General features: G+C 41.9%; 1 protein-coding gene across 3 annotated transcripts in view; it reads left to right on the forward strand.

The window, feature by feature from the left end:
* The window catches only part of RARB (retinoic acid receptor beta), a 200,822-nt gene that overhangs the window by 130,283 nt on the left and 53,547 nt on the right, over positions 1-16,992 (forward strand). For all 3 annotated transcript variants that reach the window (XM_044293066.1, XM_044293065.1, XM_044293067.1), the window contains one exon: positions 901-1,061. In XM_044293066.1, coding sequence (XP_044149001.1) covers positions 901-1,061 — 161 coding nt within the window. The remainder of the gene's footprint in view (positions 1-900; positions 1,062-16,992) is intronic.

Genomic DNA, 16,992 nt, shown 5'->3' on the forward strand with positions numbered 1-16,992 from the left:
TTTAAATTTTAATCATCACATGATCAGGTTCCAGTGCAATTCACAGGCATATATAAATCAGAATGATGACCGGACGTTTCGGCCTGTCAGGGCCTTCTTCAGCGATCTTAATCTAAAACAGAGTAATACGTATTTTTATAAGTCGTGGGATACATGCATCAAGATCAAGATTGATGAAAGATTTGTATAGAAAAAAGATTCTTTGTATACATATAGAACGTAAGATCAAAACATAATAGAAAATAATGTAAAAACAAATGACAGTTTGTTGAACTCTAGGAGTGAACAGGATGGTGTCAGCAAATATGGTGCACAGTTTGAAATGATAATATGAACAAACCGGGTTTTGTATTTTCTTAGTGGGTCTTCGTATCTTTTTAGATAGTACATCTATCTATGTCTATTTATATGACCAATGAATGGAATAGTGTCGCCCATTCTAATACACAAGTGCAATAATGACATAAATAAACGGGATTTATTGTCCTCTTGGTGGGTCATAAGATCTTGTTGGATGCTGTATATATGTGGCCAGTGGACTGACACAAGAGCAGAGTGCCACTACCCGAAGCAATGGCGCAGGCGCAAGTTTAGCTCTAATTCTGATTTTTATTTGTTCTGACTGCCTTTTTTTGACTAGTCCTTTGAGCTTGAACTGGCTAGATAACATTCAGGTTTAGATATCAAAAGGTCATCGCAGAGCGATATAATGGTATTTTACACTGCAGTGGGAATATTTCTAGCAGTTGTACAGATAAATGCTCACCATGTGGCATCCAGATATATCTTCATTATCACACACTTATCAGTTAGATCCCTGTTTTCTCATACTTGAAATCACTTTGAGAGGGTGTTTAAGCCCAGTAGCCACTATCTGAAGTGTCTTCATCTCTCCTGCAGCAGTGAGAAATGACAGAAACAAGAAGAAGAAAGAGCCCTCGAAACAGGAGTGTACAGAGAACTATGAGATGAATGCCGAGCTCGATGACCTGACAGAGAAAATCAGAAAAGCGCATCAAGAAACCTTCCCCTCCCTGTGTCAGCTGGGAAAATACACTACGGTAAGTTTTACCTGCTAATGATTTGGAAGCGCCGTCCTCCAGACACCGATCTCACATGTAGGATTACATTTTCTTTTCATCTACTGCTAGTCATGATTTATGAATGTGATGGTAAGACTACTGTTACATGTTCTCCAGGAAGAAGATGAAGAAGAAACCGGTCCTCTCTCTTATACTCTGCATATCATCTACACTCATGTGTGCTCATTATTTTCTCCATTTTGTTCATTCCACCTCTGCTACTATTAACACTCAGACACAGGGGCATTGTTATCTGCTGAGCCGAAATTAGGGATCACTGATCTTTAACACCGAACCACGAGACAAAGCACCTTACATAATGTAGGGGCAACATCCAGGGCGGTATTTATAGGCACACTAGGCATGTGGCCTGGGAATATACCCCAATTTTTTTTTGTAAACCATAAATAAACAATAAATGGATGAATGAAACAACCATCCATACGCATCAATACCATGCATGACACAATCCACTCATGCCTATGGCAACAAAAGTGTATACCTATATGCCAATAAAGATTGCCAGGCCGCATAATTTATTAACACAATTTACAAATGACAATCCACACATAAAATCAAGTGCAGGAGAAAGGCGACATCCACAACAGGAGACACAAGTACATATTACATAATACTAAAGTGCATATAACCATCTTATACAATAAACAGAGTCTATTTACCCATTATGTGTCTCCTCTGGGATGGCGCCAGCCCCAAACGCACGTTTCAAAGGACCCCCAGACGAAGGTCCGCCGAAACGCGCGTCGGGGCTGGCGCCATCCCAGAGGAGACTCATAATGGATAAATAGACTCTGCTTGTTGTATGAGATGGTTATATGCACTTGCACTTTAGTTTTATGTAATATGTACTATGTATAATGGAGATTGAGTCCCCATTTGTGTCTCCTGTTGTGGATGTCACCTTTCTCCTGCACTTGATTTTATGTATGGATTGTCATTTGTAAATTGTGTTAATAAATTATACTTATTTTTCATGCGGCCCCCCAATCTTTATTGGCATATATGTGGCCTGGGAAGAAGAGTTCAGGAGGCTGCACAGATGTTATTGTGTAGATTTGTGTTCTTTTTTTGTTTTGCTTTGGTTTTTTGTTTTAGTTTTTTTTGCTTAGTGATTTGATTTTCAAATCTGTTAAAGAAGAAATTCACATGAGCATTATTTTACAAGCTAAAATTAAATTAAAAAGTTTAGTCATCTTGTAAGCACTTTAATTTTCTTACCTTGTGCAGTTTTTGAGCTACGTCCTATAATTTATTCTTGTCAACCCCAACATTCATATTTTACAACTGAAATCTCAATGCGAGCTTCCTCTGGTGATTTTTATTCTGCGATGTCTTCTCTTTACTCCACTGTAAAGTAACAGGATGGGCAGCAGGAAAAATGAACTCTTTGAAAATGCAATAGAACATAGAACATTTGCATCACAGAATCTCAACTAGGTTGCAAGAGGTGAGCTTGTTGACTGGTTCAAAAAGCAACCAGTAGAACTGTGAATGCAGCACTGAAGCATAATGCAGTGCTGTAACTTAGGAACAGTACAAAATAGGTAAAGCCATGTGATTACAGGCCTGCTCTACACTATAAAGTATACCTGTTGGCTCCTATGACATGTCTGTTTTAGGGCTCATGCACATGACAGTATGTATTTTGTTGTCCGCAAAATACGGATCCGCAAAACAAAACAGATGACATCCGTGTGACGTCCATGTTGCATCAGTTTTTTGGGCGAATCCATTGTAACAATGGAACGGACATTGTGTAACGGACATGTGGACATACAGACACGGAATGAGTCCTAATGAGTCTGTAATGAATGGTTCCGCATACGGACCTGTAAGAAAACGGAACGGAAACAGAAGAAAAATACCTTTGTGAGCATGATCAATAATTGTATTCCCCATAATATAATAATAGATAAATTGACAGCTTGGTGTTGCCACTTAAGGGTGTGTCACTACACACTGATATTGTCCAATTAATGCTCACAGTGTCAGTCTATGAAGGGACACACCCCTTCGACTAGGGAAATGGTATAACTCAGTGATCAATTTGTTCATACATTTCCAGGATTAATATTGGGAATGGCAAAATGCAAAGTTCAAAAAAAGGTGCTTATTTCATGAGGAATTAAAAGCAGAGATCATCAGACAGGTGCAATTTAAGACAAAGACATTTGATTGACATCTAATTTGAGCATGGTTTATGGAACGGGTCAAATGAATGATGGAGTGTGAGGGAATTCTTTCTTATCTCTCTGCTTCCTGCTGACCAGCAGTGCTGAGAGAGCTGACAGAGAAGCTGGTTGGTGAGAGACGGAATATAGGCTAGGATTTCTCTGCTGATGCTTACGTGATGATGCTTACGTAGGGCCAGTTTATTCCATAGTACTGGTTAGAGATGGCGTCACTCACATCAGTACTGGTCCCTAGTTCTGCTCACAATCTAAGTTTGATATCTCACACACACACACAAGGACCAGTCAAGGACAGGTTCACATCGCCGTTTTGTTTTTTCGTTGTTCTGATTCGTCAGAAGACCATGAAAATGGATCCTGTAATTTAGGCATGTGTTAGGCTCAGTTATGCACATTTTTCATCTGATTTAGCCATTTCCTTATGGGATCTGTTATTTTAGACAGGGTAGGTGTCACAGTCCTTCCCATCTCCATCAGAAGAACAGAAAAATAAACAAAAAACGGATCCTGTATTTTAAGCATCTGTTATGCACATTTTGCATCCGTTTCAGCCATTTCCATCTGAGATCCGTTATTGTAGATCAGGGATGTCAAACTGCGGCCCTCCAGCTGTTGCAAAACTACAACTCCCACAATGCCCTGCTGTAGGCTGATACCTGTAGGCTGTCCGGGCATGCTGGGAGTTGTAGTTTTGCAACAGCTGGAGGGCCGGAGTTTGACATCCCTGTTGTAGATGGAAAAAAGTCCTACACAAAGTCCTACTGTCACGGTCCCTCCCATGACAGAGGTGATTGGTGTTTGGTAATGACCTTACCTCTTGTCATGTGCAGCTTGTGATCTTTTATTGAGGCTCTATTTAGTTCTGACTCACACTGCTTACCATGCAGTTGATATTTCCTGCTGGAGTTCGTTGAGCTGGAGTGTTGTTCCTTTGGATCTCCTGCTCCTCTATTCTTCTTTAAGCTAAGTGCATTTTGTCTTGCATTTTGATGTTCACTTGTGTGTGTTGTTTTCTAGGCCTCAGGGAGACGCTAGTTCCTTCATCTGGGAAGGAACCAGTAGTCTCATTCCCTCCTAGGGATTTCCAGGGTCACCAGGGCTTAGATTCCGGTTTATGAGTATTTCCACCTTCAGGGTCTTCTCATATTGGCAGGAGTCAGGGAGAGGTCTAGGGATTCCTAGGAGGTCACCATCCCTCTCCCTATTTCCTTCTGTGTGTTATCTGGTGCTTTCCCTTCACCATTACTTGTGACATTATCAACCACCAAAACCCTGTCATTTTGTTTTTGTCAGTGCAGCGATGGATACTGTTTCTGCACTGGTCAATGTATGAAATATCAACCGCATTGTAAGCAGTGTGAGTCAGAACTAAATAGAGCCTCAGTAAATGCTAACAATCTGCACCTGACGAGAGGTGTGGTCATTGCCAAACACCGACACTGCAACGTGAAAACAGAGAGACTGTCAGATACCCTCACCTGTCGCCAGTCTCTCAGATCTTCTCACCTCTGTCATGGGAGGGACCGTGACACTATTAGTTGTATACTCGACAAATCTGGCCTTTATGGAAGAGTGGCAAAAAGAAAGACATTTTTGAAAGCAAACCATAAGAAGTCCTGTTTGCAGTTTTCCACAAGCCATTTAGGGGACACAACAAAGAAGAAAAAAGGTAATATGGTCAGATGAGACCAAAGTTAACCAAATAAGCCTAAATGCAAAACAAAAGTGGCATATATCTAGTGTAGATCTGGCGCCAGGTCTAAAAAAGTGGGCATGCCTTGGGCGGGGAAGGGGACAAGCCAGCAGACCCATCCCATTCATCATTTTCTATACCTGGTTTAGGTGTAGAAAATTGTCTAAATGTAAGACAGCTAGGAAGCTGTCTTACATTTAGAAGTGGCGGTGGATCAACTTTAGTTATTATGACCGATATCTAAAACACCAGTCTTAATAAATGTGTCCTTATTTGTGGCAGAAAACTAACACTGCACATTACCCTGAACACAGCATTCCCAGTGTGAAACATGGTGGTGGCAGCAGCATCATGCTTTGGGGATGCTCTTCTTCAGCAGGGACAGGGAAGCTGGTCATGGCTGATAGGAAGATGGATGGAGCTAAATACAGAGCAATCTTAGAGGTAAACCTGTTAAAAGTTGCAAAAGACTTGACATTGGGATAGAGATCCACCTTCCAGCAGAACAACGACCCTAAACACACATCCAGAGCTACAATGGAATGGTTTAGATCAAAGAATATTCATGTCTTCATGTCTTAGAATGGCCCAGGCAAAGTCCAGACCTTTATCCCATTGAGAATCTGTGGCAAGACTTGAAAATTGCTTTTCACAGACGCTCTCCATCCAATCTGACTGAGCTTGTGTTATTTTGCAAAGAAGAATGGGCAAAAATTTCAGCCTGTTAGATGTGCAAAGCTGGCAGAGACATACCCCAAAAGACTTGCAGCTGTCATTGCAGTAAAAGGGGTCCTACAAAGTATTGACTCAGGGGGGCTGAATAAAAATGCACATCACACTTTCCCGATTTTTATTTATGATTTTTTTTTTAAAATCATGTATTCTCTTCACACATACTTGCTACTTTATGTTGGTCTATCTAAAAAAAAATCTAATAAAATACATTTAAGTTTGTTGGTGTAATGTGAAAAAATGTGGAAATGTTCAAATGGTATGAATACTTTTATAAGACACTGTATTTATGTAATATGTAAAATGTCATATCACATGTTGCTTTTCTTGAATTTTTTTCTTTTTGAGCATCAGAAGCACTTGTATTATTTTACTATTTATCTACTGTTATTTCAAATGCTTTAAAATACACAGAAGTATATAACTGACAAAATAAAACTACTTGATGTAATCAGTGAAGTTTGCATGTTCTCCTTATGTTTACTCCCACACTCCAAAAACATACTGGAAAGGAAGGTCGGGTTCACATCACCATTTTGTTTTCCTTTCTTCTGATCCATCAGAAGAACAGAAAAATAAACAAAAAACGGATCCTGTATTTTAAGCATCTGTTATGCACATTTTGCATCCGTTTCAGCCATTTCCATCTGAGATCCGTTATTGTAGATGGAAAAAAGTCCTACACAAAGTCCTACTGTCACGGTCCCTCCCATGACAGAGTTGAGAAGATCTGAGAGACTGGCGGCACTTGAGGGTATCTGACAGTTTCTCTGTTTTCACCTTGCAGTGTTGGTGTTTGATAATGACCAAACCTCTTGTCAGGTGCAGCTTGTGATCATTTACTGAGGCTCTATTTAGTTCTGACTCACACTGCTTACCATGCAGTTAATATTTCCTGCTGGAGTTGATTGAGCTGGAGTGTTGTTCCTTTGGATCTCCTGCTCCACCATTCTTCTTTAAGCTAAGTGCATTTTGTTGTTCACTTGTGTGTGTTGTTTCCTAGGCCTTAGGGAGACGTTGGTTCCTTCATCTGGGAAGGAACCAGTAGTCTCATTCCCTGCCACCACTCCTAGGGCTTTACAGGGTCACCAGGGCTTAGGTTCCGGTGTATGAGTATTTCCACCTTCAGGGTCTACTCATATTGGCAGGAGTCAGGGAGAGGTCTAGGGATTCCTAGGAGGTCACCATCCCTCTCCCTTAGCTTTGAGGCTTAGACTCCGGTCTATTTCCTTCTGTGTGAAATCTGGTGCTTTCCCCCCCCCCCCCAAATAGTTGTCCTGTGGACAGATTCTCCACCTGAGCTGTAGATCTCTGCAGCTCCTCCAGAGTGACTATGGGCTTTTTGGCTTCTTCTCTAATTGGTGCTCTCCTTGCCTGAGCTGTCAGTTTTGGCGAACGGCCATGTCTTGATAGGTTTTCAGTTGTGCCATACTTCTTCCATTTTCAGATAATGGATTGAACAGTGCCCCTTGAGATGTTCAGAGCTTGGGATATTTTTTTTAATAACCTAACCCTGCTTTACACTTTTTTGCATCTTTATCCCTGACCTGTCTGGTGTGTTCCTACGTTTTCATGATGCTGTTTGATCACTAATCTTCTCTAACAAACCTCTGAGGCTCTCACAGAACTGCTGTAGTTATACTGAGAACAACTTAAACACATGCGTACTCTTTTTTTCTAATTAGGTGACCTCTGAAGGCAGTTGGTCACATTGGATTTTATTTAGGGGTATCAGGGTATAGGTGGATGAATACAAATGCATGCCCAAATTTTTTAAAACCATGTATTATTTTCTTTTCATTTCACAAATACAGTGAGGAACAGAAGTATTTGAACACCCTGCAATTTTGTACGTTCTCCCACTTAGAAATCATGGGGGGGGGGGGGGGTCTGAAATTCATATTGTAGGTGCATTTCCACTCTGAGAGACAGAATTTAAAAATAACATTCAGGAATCACATTGTATGATTTTTAAAGAATGTATTTGTCTTGCACTGGTGAACATAAGTATTTGAACACCTGAGAAAATCATTTTTAATATTTGGTACAGAAGCCTTTGTTTGCAATTACAGAGGTCAAATGTTTCCTGTAGTTCTTGACCAGGTTTGCACACACTGCAACAGGGATTTTGGCACACTCCTCCACACAGATTTCCTCTAGATCTGTCAGGTTTCGGGGCTGTCGCTGAAACACGGGTTTAAGCTCCCTCCAAAGATGTTCTATTGAAGTAGGTCTGGAGACTGGCTAGGCCACTCCAGAACCATGATATGCTTCTTACGGAGCCACTCCTTGGTTATCCTGGCTGTGTTCTTCGGGTCGTTGTCATGTTGGAAGACCCAGCCACGACCCATCTTCAATGCTCTGACTGAGGGAAGGAGGTTGTTGCTCAAAATCTCACAATAAATGGCCCCATTCATCCTCTCCTTAATACAGTGCAGTCGTCCTGTCCCCTTCGCAGAAAAGCACCCCCAAAGTATGATGTTACCACCCCCATGCTTTACAGTAGGGATGGTGTTCTTGGAAAGCAAATGACCCTTCTTTTTCCTCCAAACATGACGAGTGACGTTTAGACCAAAAAGTTCTACTTTCGTCTCATCTGACCGCATGACTTTCTCCCATGCCTCCTCTGGATCATCCAGATGGTCATTGGCAAACTTCAGACGGGCCTGGACATGTGATGACTTGAGCAGGGGAAGCTTCCGTGCAATGCATGATTTGAAACCATGACGTCGTAGTGTTCTACCGACAGTGAACTTTAAAACTGTGGTCCCAGCTCTCTTCATGTCATTGACCGGCTCCTTCCTTGTAGTTCTGGGCTGATTCCTCACCTTTCTTATCATCAGTGATACCCCACAAGGTGAGATCTTGCATGGAGCCCCAGTCTGATGGAGACTGACAGTCATCTTTAACCTCTTCAATTTTCTAACAATTGCTCCAACAGTTGATCTATTTTCACCAAGCTGCTTGCAATTGCCCCATAGCCAATTCCAGCCTTGTGGAGGTCCACAATTTTGTCTCTGGTGTCTTTGGTCTTGCCCATGGTAGTAGTTGGCATCTGACTGACTGTGGGGTGGACAGGTGTCTTTAAAGAGCTCAGACAGGTGCTACTAAGTTAGATTAATGAGTGGAGTAGAGATTGACTTTTTAAAGGCCCAGTAACAGGTCTTTGAGAGACAGAATTCTTGCTGTTTCTCAGGTGTTCAAATACTTATGTTCAGCAGTGCAAGACAAATAAATTCTTTAAAAATCATACAATGTGATTTTTTTTTTTTTTTTTTTTTATTCTGTCTCTCAGAGCCCTCCATGATCTCTAAGAGGGAGAACTTGCAAAATCGCAGAGTGTTCAAATACTTCTGTTCCTCACTGTACTTGCTACTTTGTGTTGGTCTGTCACATAAAATCCCAATAAAATACATTTAAGTTTGTGTGTGTAATGGCAAAAAAATGTGGAAAAGTTCAAGGGGTATGAATACTTTTCAAATGACTGTATATGTAGTACATGTCTGTATTAGTTTTACAAGCATCACTTGATGGTTCAGTAAGTTATTTGATATAGAAATCCAGACAATAACAATCATGTCGAATGTTGAATTTCGAATACATATGTAAAATACAATTCAATAAAAGGTGTAATCCAGGACAAGCAGAGAAAAGGGACAGAAAATATAAAGGCAAATTGGTTAGTTGTATTACACTGCCACCATATGTGGGTTATGGTACCTTTCTCCACTCCGCATCTCCAGCAGACGTCTGATCTGAAAAGAAACTATGCAGCACTGCTTGTGTTCTGTACCAATAGGAGAATATTTTAACGTTTTTTGTTCCGGAAGACACCAGCTTATGGAGGACTTGTAAGCCATAGTTAAAGCCTTAGACAAAGTCTCCTCATAAAATTGGGCAATTGAGTCCATTTTCCCAAGAGATCACAAATGGGTAAAGTCCCATCCCCCCAGGAGTAGCCCAGAGATGCCACATGTAAGGAAAGGATTATAAAGACAAGGTTTTAAATTTAGCGAGATCCTTTGCCAGTTGAAAGAGTGGGCCACTGGAAGAAGAAATTACAGCGCTGTGCATATTGCAACCAAGCCTCCTCAGACATGTCTCCGGGAAGGAAGAGAGTGGACAGATCAAGTTTACTTGTAAATAGTATCGCACCTGAAAGCCATTCAGACCAGCAAGACCTAAGATACACGATCATCTCATTACCAAGGGAAAACCTGGATTATTAAAAAATTTAACCAGAGCCTCTGGAAAAGTAGTGAGTGTCAATATTTATTTCATATGTGTTATACTCCAGCTGGCATGAGGAGCAGATCTACCTGTCTGGTTTATTTACCTATAACATCTCTTTTATGGAAACCATATTTTGCTCTCTGAAGATGAACCCAGCGTTTTACTAAAAGATCCTACAGGTGTATTTTCTCTATTAGCAAAAAAGTTGTGTTTACTCTAGGCCCATTGGTAACCATCTTACAAGTGTTTCCCCAAGAAATAACTGGTTATGGTGAGTTATCTGATGGATGTGGTACAAAGGGAACAAATCTATGATATGTGTTTTGTTTTTTTAAGAATATGCATAGGATAGGCTATCAATGTATGTGTAATCAGTGGGGTCCCTAAGTACCTATAAAGGCACAGCGTTCATGTGAAAGGGGCTGAGCTTTAGAATCAGAATAGGATTAGGCCAACAATATTTTTTTTTCAAAAATTCTTTTTATGGCGCTTAGCTTTTTGTTTTACCAACTTCAGTGCTTGGGACACAATTATTAATCACCATACATTTGAATTGTGTAAATAATCATATGCACCTCTGTGATCCCCCACCACTTCCCAGGTTCCCCCCCCCCCCCCCCCAGTCTGGTCAGTAGCCGGTGAGTGGGTGAGCAGTCATTTCCTGTAGAGGAGCAGGAAAACATTGAAGCAGGGGTGTTAGGGAACTGGAAAAGTGAGTCTTAGTTTTCGATCTTTTTTACATCATTTTGAGGCTGTCACGTTGGTTAGGGAACAGTGCAGCCCTGTATTGCATCCACACCACTGTCCCCATTTACTTGCATGACCCACCCTAAATTGCAGCCCACAACTAATTCCAAACCAGAGAGATACGTCACAACCAACACAAGATACAAACACAGAGTCAAATAAAAGACGGGGGGGGGGGGAGCGCAGAAAATAATGTCAGAGGAATAATCGGCAGTCAGGGACAATCTAAAAGTCAGAAATCCAAACAATAATACAATGCATGCTGGTGAAGCCAAGAAGATGTTGCCTGTTTAAGTAGCTTCCTAACAGGCACATGATGCTAACGCCAAGCCTGATTGACTTGGCATCCCTGCTCCCTAATAGGACAGACAACCTCGCTGTCAGCGGGGCTGGTTGCTGCTGCAAGTGACACTGGTGGCAAGAGCATGGCAGAGGCTTTTCTAAATATTTTCCTTCACCAGTACAACCTTTAGTCTGTGGGGGGCTTAAAAATATTCTAGATCAACACTCACATGGATCTTGATGAAAACCAACAAAACTGATTTCCCAGTAAATGAAGATCTGTCTCATTCCTGAGAATGGACACTTTGCGCCGAGAGGAATGTATGTGTCAAAGCTGTGATTGTGTCTGGCACTAGTACACAAGCGCACCTAGGATGACCTCCATCAGGAAACACAACACCATGCCGGCTCAAGCACTGAGCAATAGATGTAGAAGATAGAGTTTGCCATTCTCATTTTGCAAGCTATAATACTCTCTGGATTGTGCTCCGATACGTAAGCATGAGGTGTAATCAAGAATTTAAAAGCCTAAATTATTCAAGTCAAATGCTAGTGAAATGCCAGCACTGCGCTTGAGTTCCACTTTTTGCAATGTGGAACATTATTTTGCAAGGGTAATAATTTATTTAAATAGGGGGAAAAAAAGTGTCCTTTGAAGACGTGCAGACAGTCTACAGATTTTAAATGAAGACACCGATGAGCTTGTGTAATGTGGACAATGACCGATCCTCTAGACTTTCATTTATCATTGATAGCACAGATTATTATATTTTCAAAGGAAGTGCATATTCCTGTGATTGTTAATTCTTAGGAAGCCATGAAAATTCATAGATGTGGCCATAACAGAAACTGCTGAGACTAGAGAAATTTGCACAACGTGCCGTCCCAATTGTCGCTGCTTATTCTTCCTTTTAGTCAAAACAATCAGGACAGACATGCTGTTAAATAACAGGAATTAATGCTGGGGCCAAGCATGTTCTTGTGGTTTTTTCTTGGAATTTCATTCTGATAAACCTGGACTGGAAGGAACAGCCATGTGCATTAACCTAACTTGCAATATGAACTTTAATTTTACAGATAATTATATATATCTTTTAATTTGAAGGGGTAATGCCATAAACTACTTTTCACTCAAGTTTATTTTCATCAAGAACTCTAGATCCCGTTTTGTGTTTTTTTTTTTTTCTGTTTTTTTTTTTTCACATTTACCTCTTTTCCAGTTTTCTCTTATCCCCCTTGCTTGAATCCTTTTTCTTGGTTTGTCATGTGACTGCTGTCCCATCATGCCTTTGGGAGTGAGATGTGTCCTAATATCAGCAGGACGGGTGATACTAACCAGTTCATTTTCTACCTTCACATATTCAAAAATGCTCTCTGTAACGAACAGACACAACTTGTGCTAATGGCCAAATGTATTCTTATGTTTGTATCTGTCTGTCTGTTTATCTGTCTGTCCATCCTGCGATCCATCCATAACTGAGACTGTAACTGACACTGCAGATAGCGGAGTGGTTAGTGAAAGGATTACAGGGCTCCATTACAGGACGGAACCAACAGTAACTGTACACGGTACAATGGTAGGATAATAACTTTAGATAAAGGCAGTTTTGATAAATAGTGGTACTTGGGGAAAGTAATATAACATCGATATCTGTTGGCTGGGATACCTTTATATAAGTTGCACAACCCTTTTAAGGTCTTGTTTTCAGGGCTTGAAACTAGTTAGCTATGGGTGGGAACGGCGTAATACAGAAAGGTGATGTCTATGCCGAAAATTAATTTTCAGTCTTTGGACATGAGGTCCTGCAATGGGGACCTTATCTACATTTGGATAGATGTTGACCATCTATTGTTTTCATTCTTCAAAACTGGTTAGTGTTATGTGCCACCTGGTGAGGTGGATCTGCTAAGACACAGGTCTGGATGAGCAAGTCTGGAGTCGTGCGTACTGGTGGCATTATTGCAGCAGGGCTGTAGTACAAATGCATCAGAGGCAAGGGCATAGCAGATTTAGAGAAGTAGTTGATCTGGGCCTGTAGCTGTGTAGCAATGAAGCAGTGTTAAAACACAGTTGGAGTATCAGAGCTTTAGTAGTGCTGTACAATGCTGAGAAGTGGACATCCAGCAGAGAAGCACAGTTGAAACATCTGGGGTAGCAAAGCTGTACTAGTGCTGTACAATGCTGAGAAGTGGGAGCGAAGCAGATTTGAAAAATCTGAAGTAGCAGAGCTGTCCTTGTGCTGGGCAGTGCTGAGCCGTGAACGTGCAGTAATGAAGCAAAGTTGAAGCACCCATTGAGCAGCAAAGTTGTATTAGTGCTGGACAATGTTGAACAGTGGACATGCAGCGATGAAGTAGGGTTGAAATAAACTTGGAGTAGCAAAGCTTTAGTAGTGCTGTACAATGCATATCTGTGGATGTGCAGCAATGAAGCACTTGGATTAGCAGAGCTGTTCTAGTCCTGTGTAATGCTGAGTTGTGGATGTACAGCATTGAAACTCACTTGGAGTATATGTGCTGTAGTAGTGCTATAGAATGAGCTGTAACTAGTCCAAAGTAACAAACAGTTGACAGCAATGACCTGAATAATCAGTGGGGTTCCTGCTGTCAGGGGCAGGTTAAATTATGATCCATTGTGGCAAAACTCCTAAGCTTCTTCGCAACCCCTTTTTCCTGTGCAACCCCCACTCCTGTGGATAGTCAAGATCGCTACACGTATATACTGTATGTGATGTCACTATATATGCTGTCACTGTATATAATGTCATTGTATAACACTGTTGAGGGGGCCCTGACGATAAATATTTTTAGTCTTCATCCTGGATGGACCTCTTCTGAATCTGAGCCCCAAAGCAGCTGCTTTCCCTATAGCAGTGATAGCAAACCTCTTACCAACTAAGTGCCCTAAGTGTAATACAAACCCCACATATGTATCGCAAAGTGCCAACACGGCAATTTACCCTGAATATTACAGTCCAGTACAGCGTATCTTCCATGTACTTTATCATTTAGCTATAATAGCCTGCCTGCATTCAGTGCGCTGCCTTTGCTGTTCATAGTAGCCCTGCGCTGAGGAATGGCAGGAGAAGTCTAAGGCATATTGGTACACCATAGACTTTTTACAGGGTGAGGGTGCCCACAGAGAGGGCCCTGGGTGCCGCCTCTGGCACCTGTGCCATATATTCGCTACCACTGCCTTATAGCTACTGCCCTGCCTCATAGTCAAGCTGATCACATTAGTGGCTATCCACAGGAACAATACTTACTTTCTGTAGTAGTGGAGGCCTGTGATCCCCATGGCCTAATATGGCTTCCAGGTGAATCACATAACCCAGGTAAAGATGTCTACATAACAATATATAAAATGAGTGATAAGTAACCACATTTTACCTTGGCAACAAAATTTCAGGCAAATTACCATTACTATAAACCGCATACACACCTGATTACACCACGCAACAACAAACTTTTCATCTGCTACTGGGCAAAAACCATTTGTTCTATACTAAATCAAGTGTGCGGATTACAAATCTGAAGTCCGAATTGTTGTAACACGTCACAAACTTTTGCTATGCATAAGTATGCCTAAATTAATTAAGCACTTGGAAAGCATTCAATAATTTTGAACAGAACAAGTTTTACTCCAACAATTACCTGATCTACATCAAATTTTGCATAGTAAACAGTGTATGAAAATGTAATGGAATATAAAAATTTCAAAAAGTCTAGTTTTTCAGTTTAAAAGTCTTACTTGAGCAAGGCCCAGTACTGTTAAAAGTGCTTCAGGCATCTGCTTTTGTGAACGGTCATATTTTCCCATTGCAAAAAACAGCAGTAGTCCCCCATCATGTTGGGATTCCAGCAGCCTTGATACCTGTTCTCCATTGTAGAAATATCTTTATGGAACCGCTCTCCATGTTTGTGACTTACTGGGAATGTAAGAAATGCACTTTCAATGACATTCGGCAGCCAAGTTGCTCATATGCTGTAAGCATGTTGTCTACTAATTCAGCATAGTTTGCAGCTTGTCTGTTCCCAAGGAAGTTCTGCATTACTAGCACAAATGCATCCCAAGCTGCAAGTTCCAGAGGGTCGAGTTTTGTTCTGAATGTTTCATCATGCATTAGTTTGTTGGTTTCGAGGTCAATAAAAATTCCGGCCTTTATTTTAGCATCAGTTTTCAGTGTGCTAAACTTCTCCTTCAAATACTGGAAACCAGAGGGGGGCGGAGCCGACTGAGCATGGTGGAGGACGTGTGCGTCTGAGCTCCTCACCATAGACCCGGTCTTTTAGCCTATATCTAAGCTACCCGACGAGATTATGGGGAAAATCGGCAGAGACAGAAGAGGGGAGGTAGACAGCACCCCGAAATTGAAGAGTTCGCAAAGCGACATGAATAAATACCTCAGCAAGAGGACCTCTTCTCAGCCGGAGCGAGGGAAGACGGCGCGAAACACGCCATCAGTGGAGGCGCGGGAAGATGACTCCGATGGAGACTCCTCGGAAGCCGGCTCTGAGCTCCAAGGTGAGAGAGACGCACTACCGATCACCAGAGCCTTCCTTCAGCAGTCACTAGCGCAGTCTTTGGACAAAGCTCTAACGCCAGTACTGAAAGAGCTGTCAGACATTAAAACTGAGGTCCTGCATATGGGCCACAGGGTTGAAGCCCTGGAAGACTCTCAATCCCTCATGTCGCAGCACAGTGCTGGTTTACACAGTCAACTCGCCTCGGTCTGTAAGCAGGTGAATAATGCATTCCTGTATCTAGAAGACCAGAGGCATACCAGAGTCAGTCTCCGCTGAAGAGCTAACGCCTACGGTGCGACATCTGTTTGAAATGCTCATAGGCAAAGAGAGGGCGGACGCCATTGTTATTGAACGGGCGCATAGGGCCCTGAGGCCTAAGCCGCCGGTCACGGATCCGCCGAGGGATGTGGTCTGCGCTTTATTGAATTATCTGGATACTGCGGCTCTGCTCAAGGCTGCAAGAGAAGCGGGGGATCTCTTATTAGATGAAAATAAAATCCTGTTGTTCCAGGACTTAGCGGCTAGTACGCTCGCGAAAAGAAGAGCCTTTCGCCCGCTCACAAGCGCACTGCGGGAGAGGAAGCTCCCGATGAAATGGCTTTTTCCTTTTGGTCTCACAACCACTATTGAAGGTCGTCAACTCACAGTTCGCACGCCGGAAGATTTGCCTAAGATATGGGAAGCCCTGCGTCTGGAGCCTCTAGAGATCCCGTCATGGCTGCCGACGTCGTTCCCGCCAGATCTTCCTCAGCTTCCACAGAATCTGCACTGGCAAGCAGCGGGTAAAAGCCGATCGCCAAAGAAAAGGATCACCTGAGGAGTGAGACTTTGATTCCATAAGAGTAGTTTACTGTCCTAGCTTTCCATATCAGACTATCTGCGTGTGGATATGCTTCTTTAACCCCCGTTGGGGATTTGTGCTAACCCATATAATTTTTTCCCTTGTTCTTATATGCAGTTTCACATATTCAGGAATTAAGGGTTTTACTTTATAACATGTTTGACCGGGTGGGGAGACGAGTCCAGATGGCCTCTTAACACATGCTTCCCCCCGCCGGCCTTGATTGTTTCAGGAGAATGTGCGATTTTGCGTCTAGAGACGCCATTGGGCCCTGTAGCCCACTTGTTTTGTTCATAGTTATTTTCCTTTGTTTTTATGTGTGCCCTGTCTTACCTGACCCCTACGGAATAGCAAGTCGCTTAGGAGATTGTATGCTTAAATATGGCTGATGTTCAGGTATATTCCCTCAATGTCAATGGTGCTAACATTCCTCAAAAGAGGAGCCAGCTGTATCACACTTTAAAGAAGGAACAGGCTGATATAGCCTTTATACAAGAAACTCATTTTAGACATATGCATATCCCTAATATGGTTAGCAGACATTTTCCCCTATGGTTTCATGCGTCACATTCTTCTGCCTCCAGAGGAGTTTCGATTGGCATTGGGAAAAATATCCCATTCAAAGTGTTGGCAAAAATTGCA

This window comes from Bufo gargarizans, chromosome 5, assembly GCF_014858855.1.
Source record: "Bufo gargarizans isolate SCDJY-AF-19 chromosome 5, ASM1485885v1, whole genome shotgun sequence".
Lineage (NCBI taxonomy): Eukaryota > Metazoa > Chordata > Amphibia > Anura > Bufonidae > Bufo > Bufo gargarizans.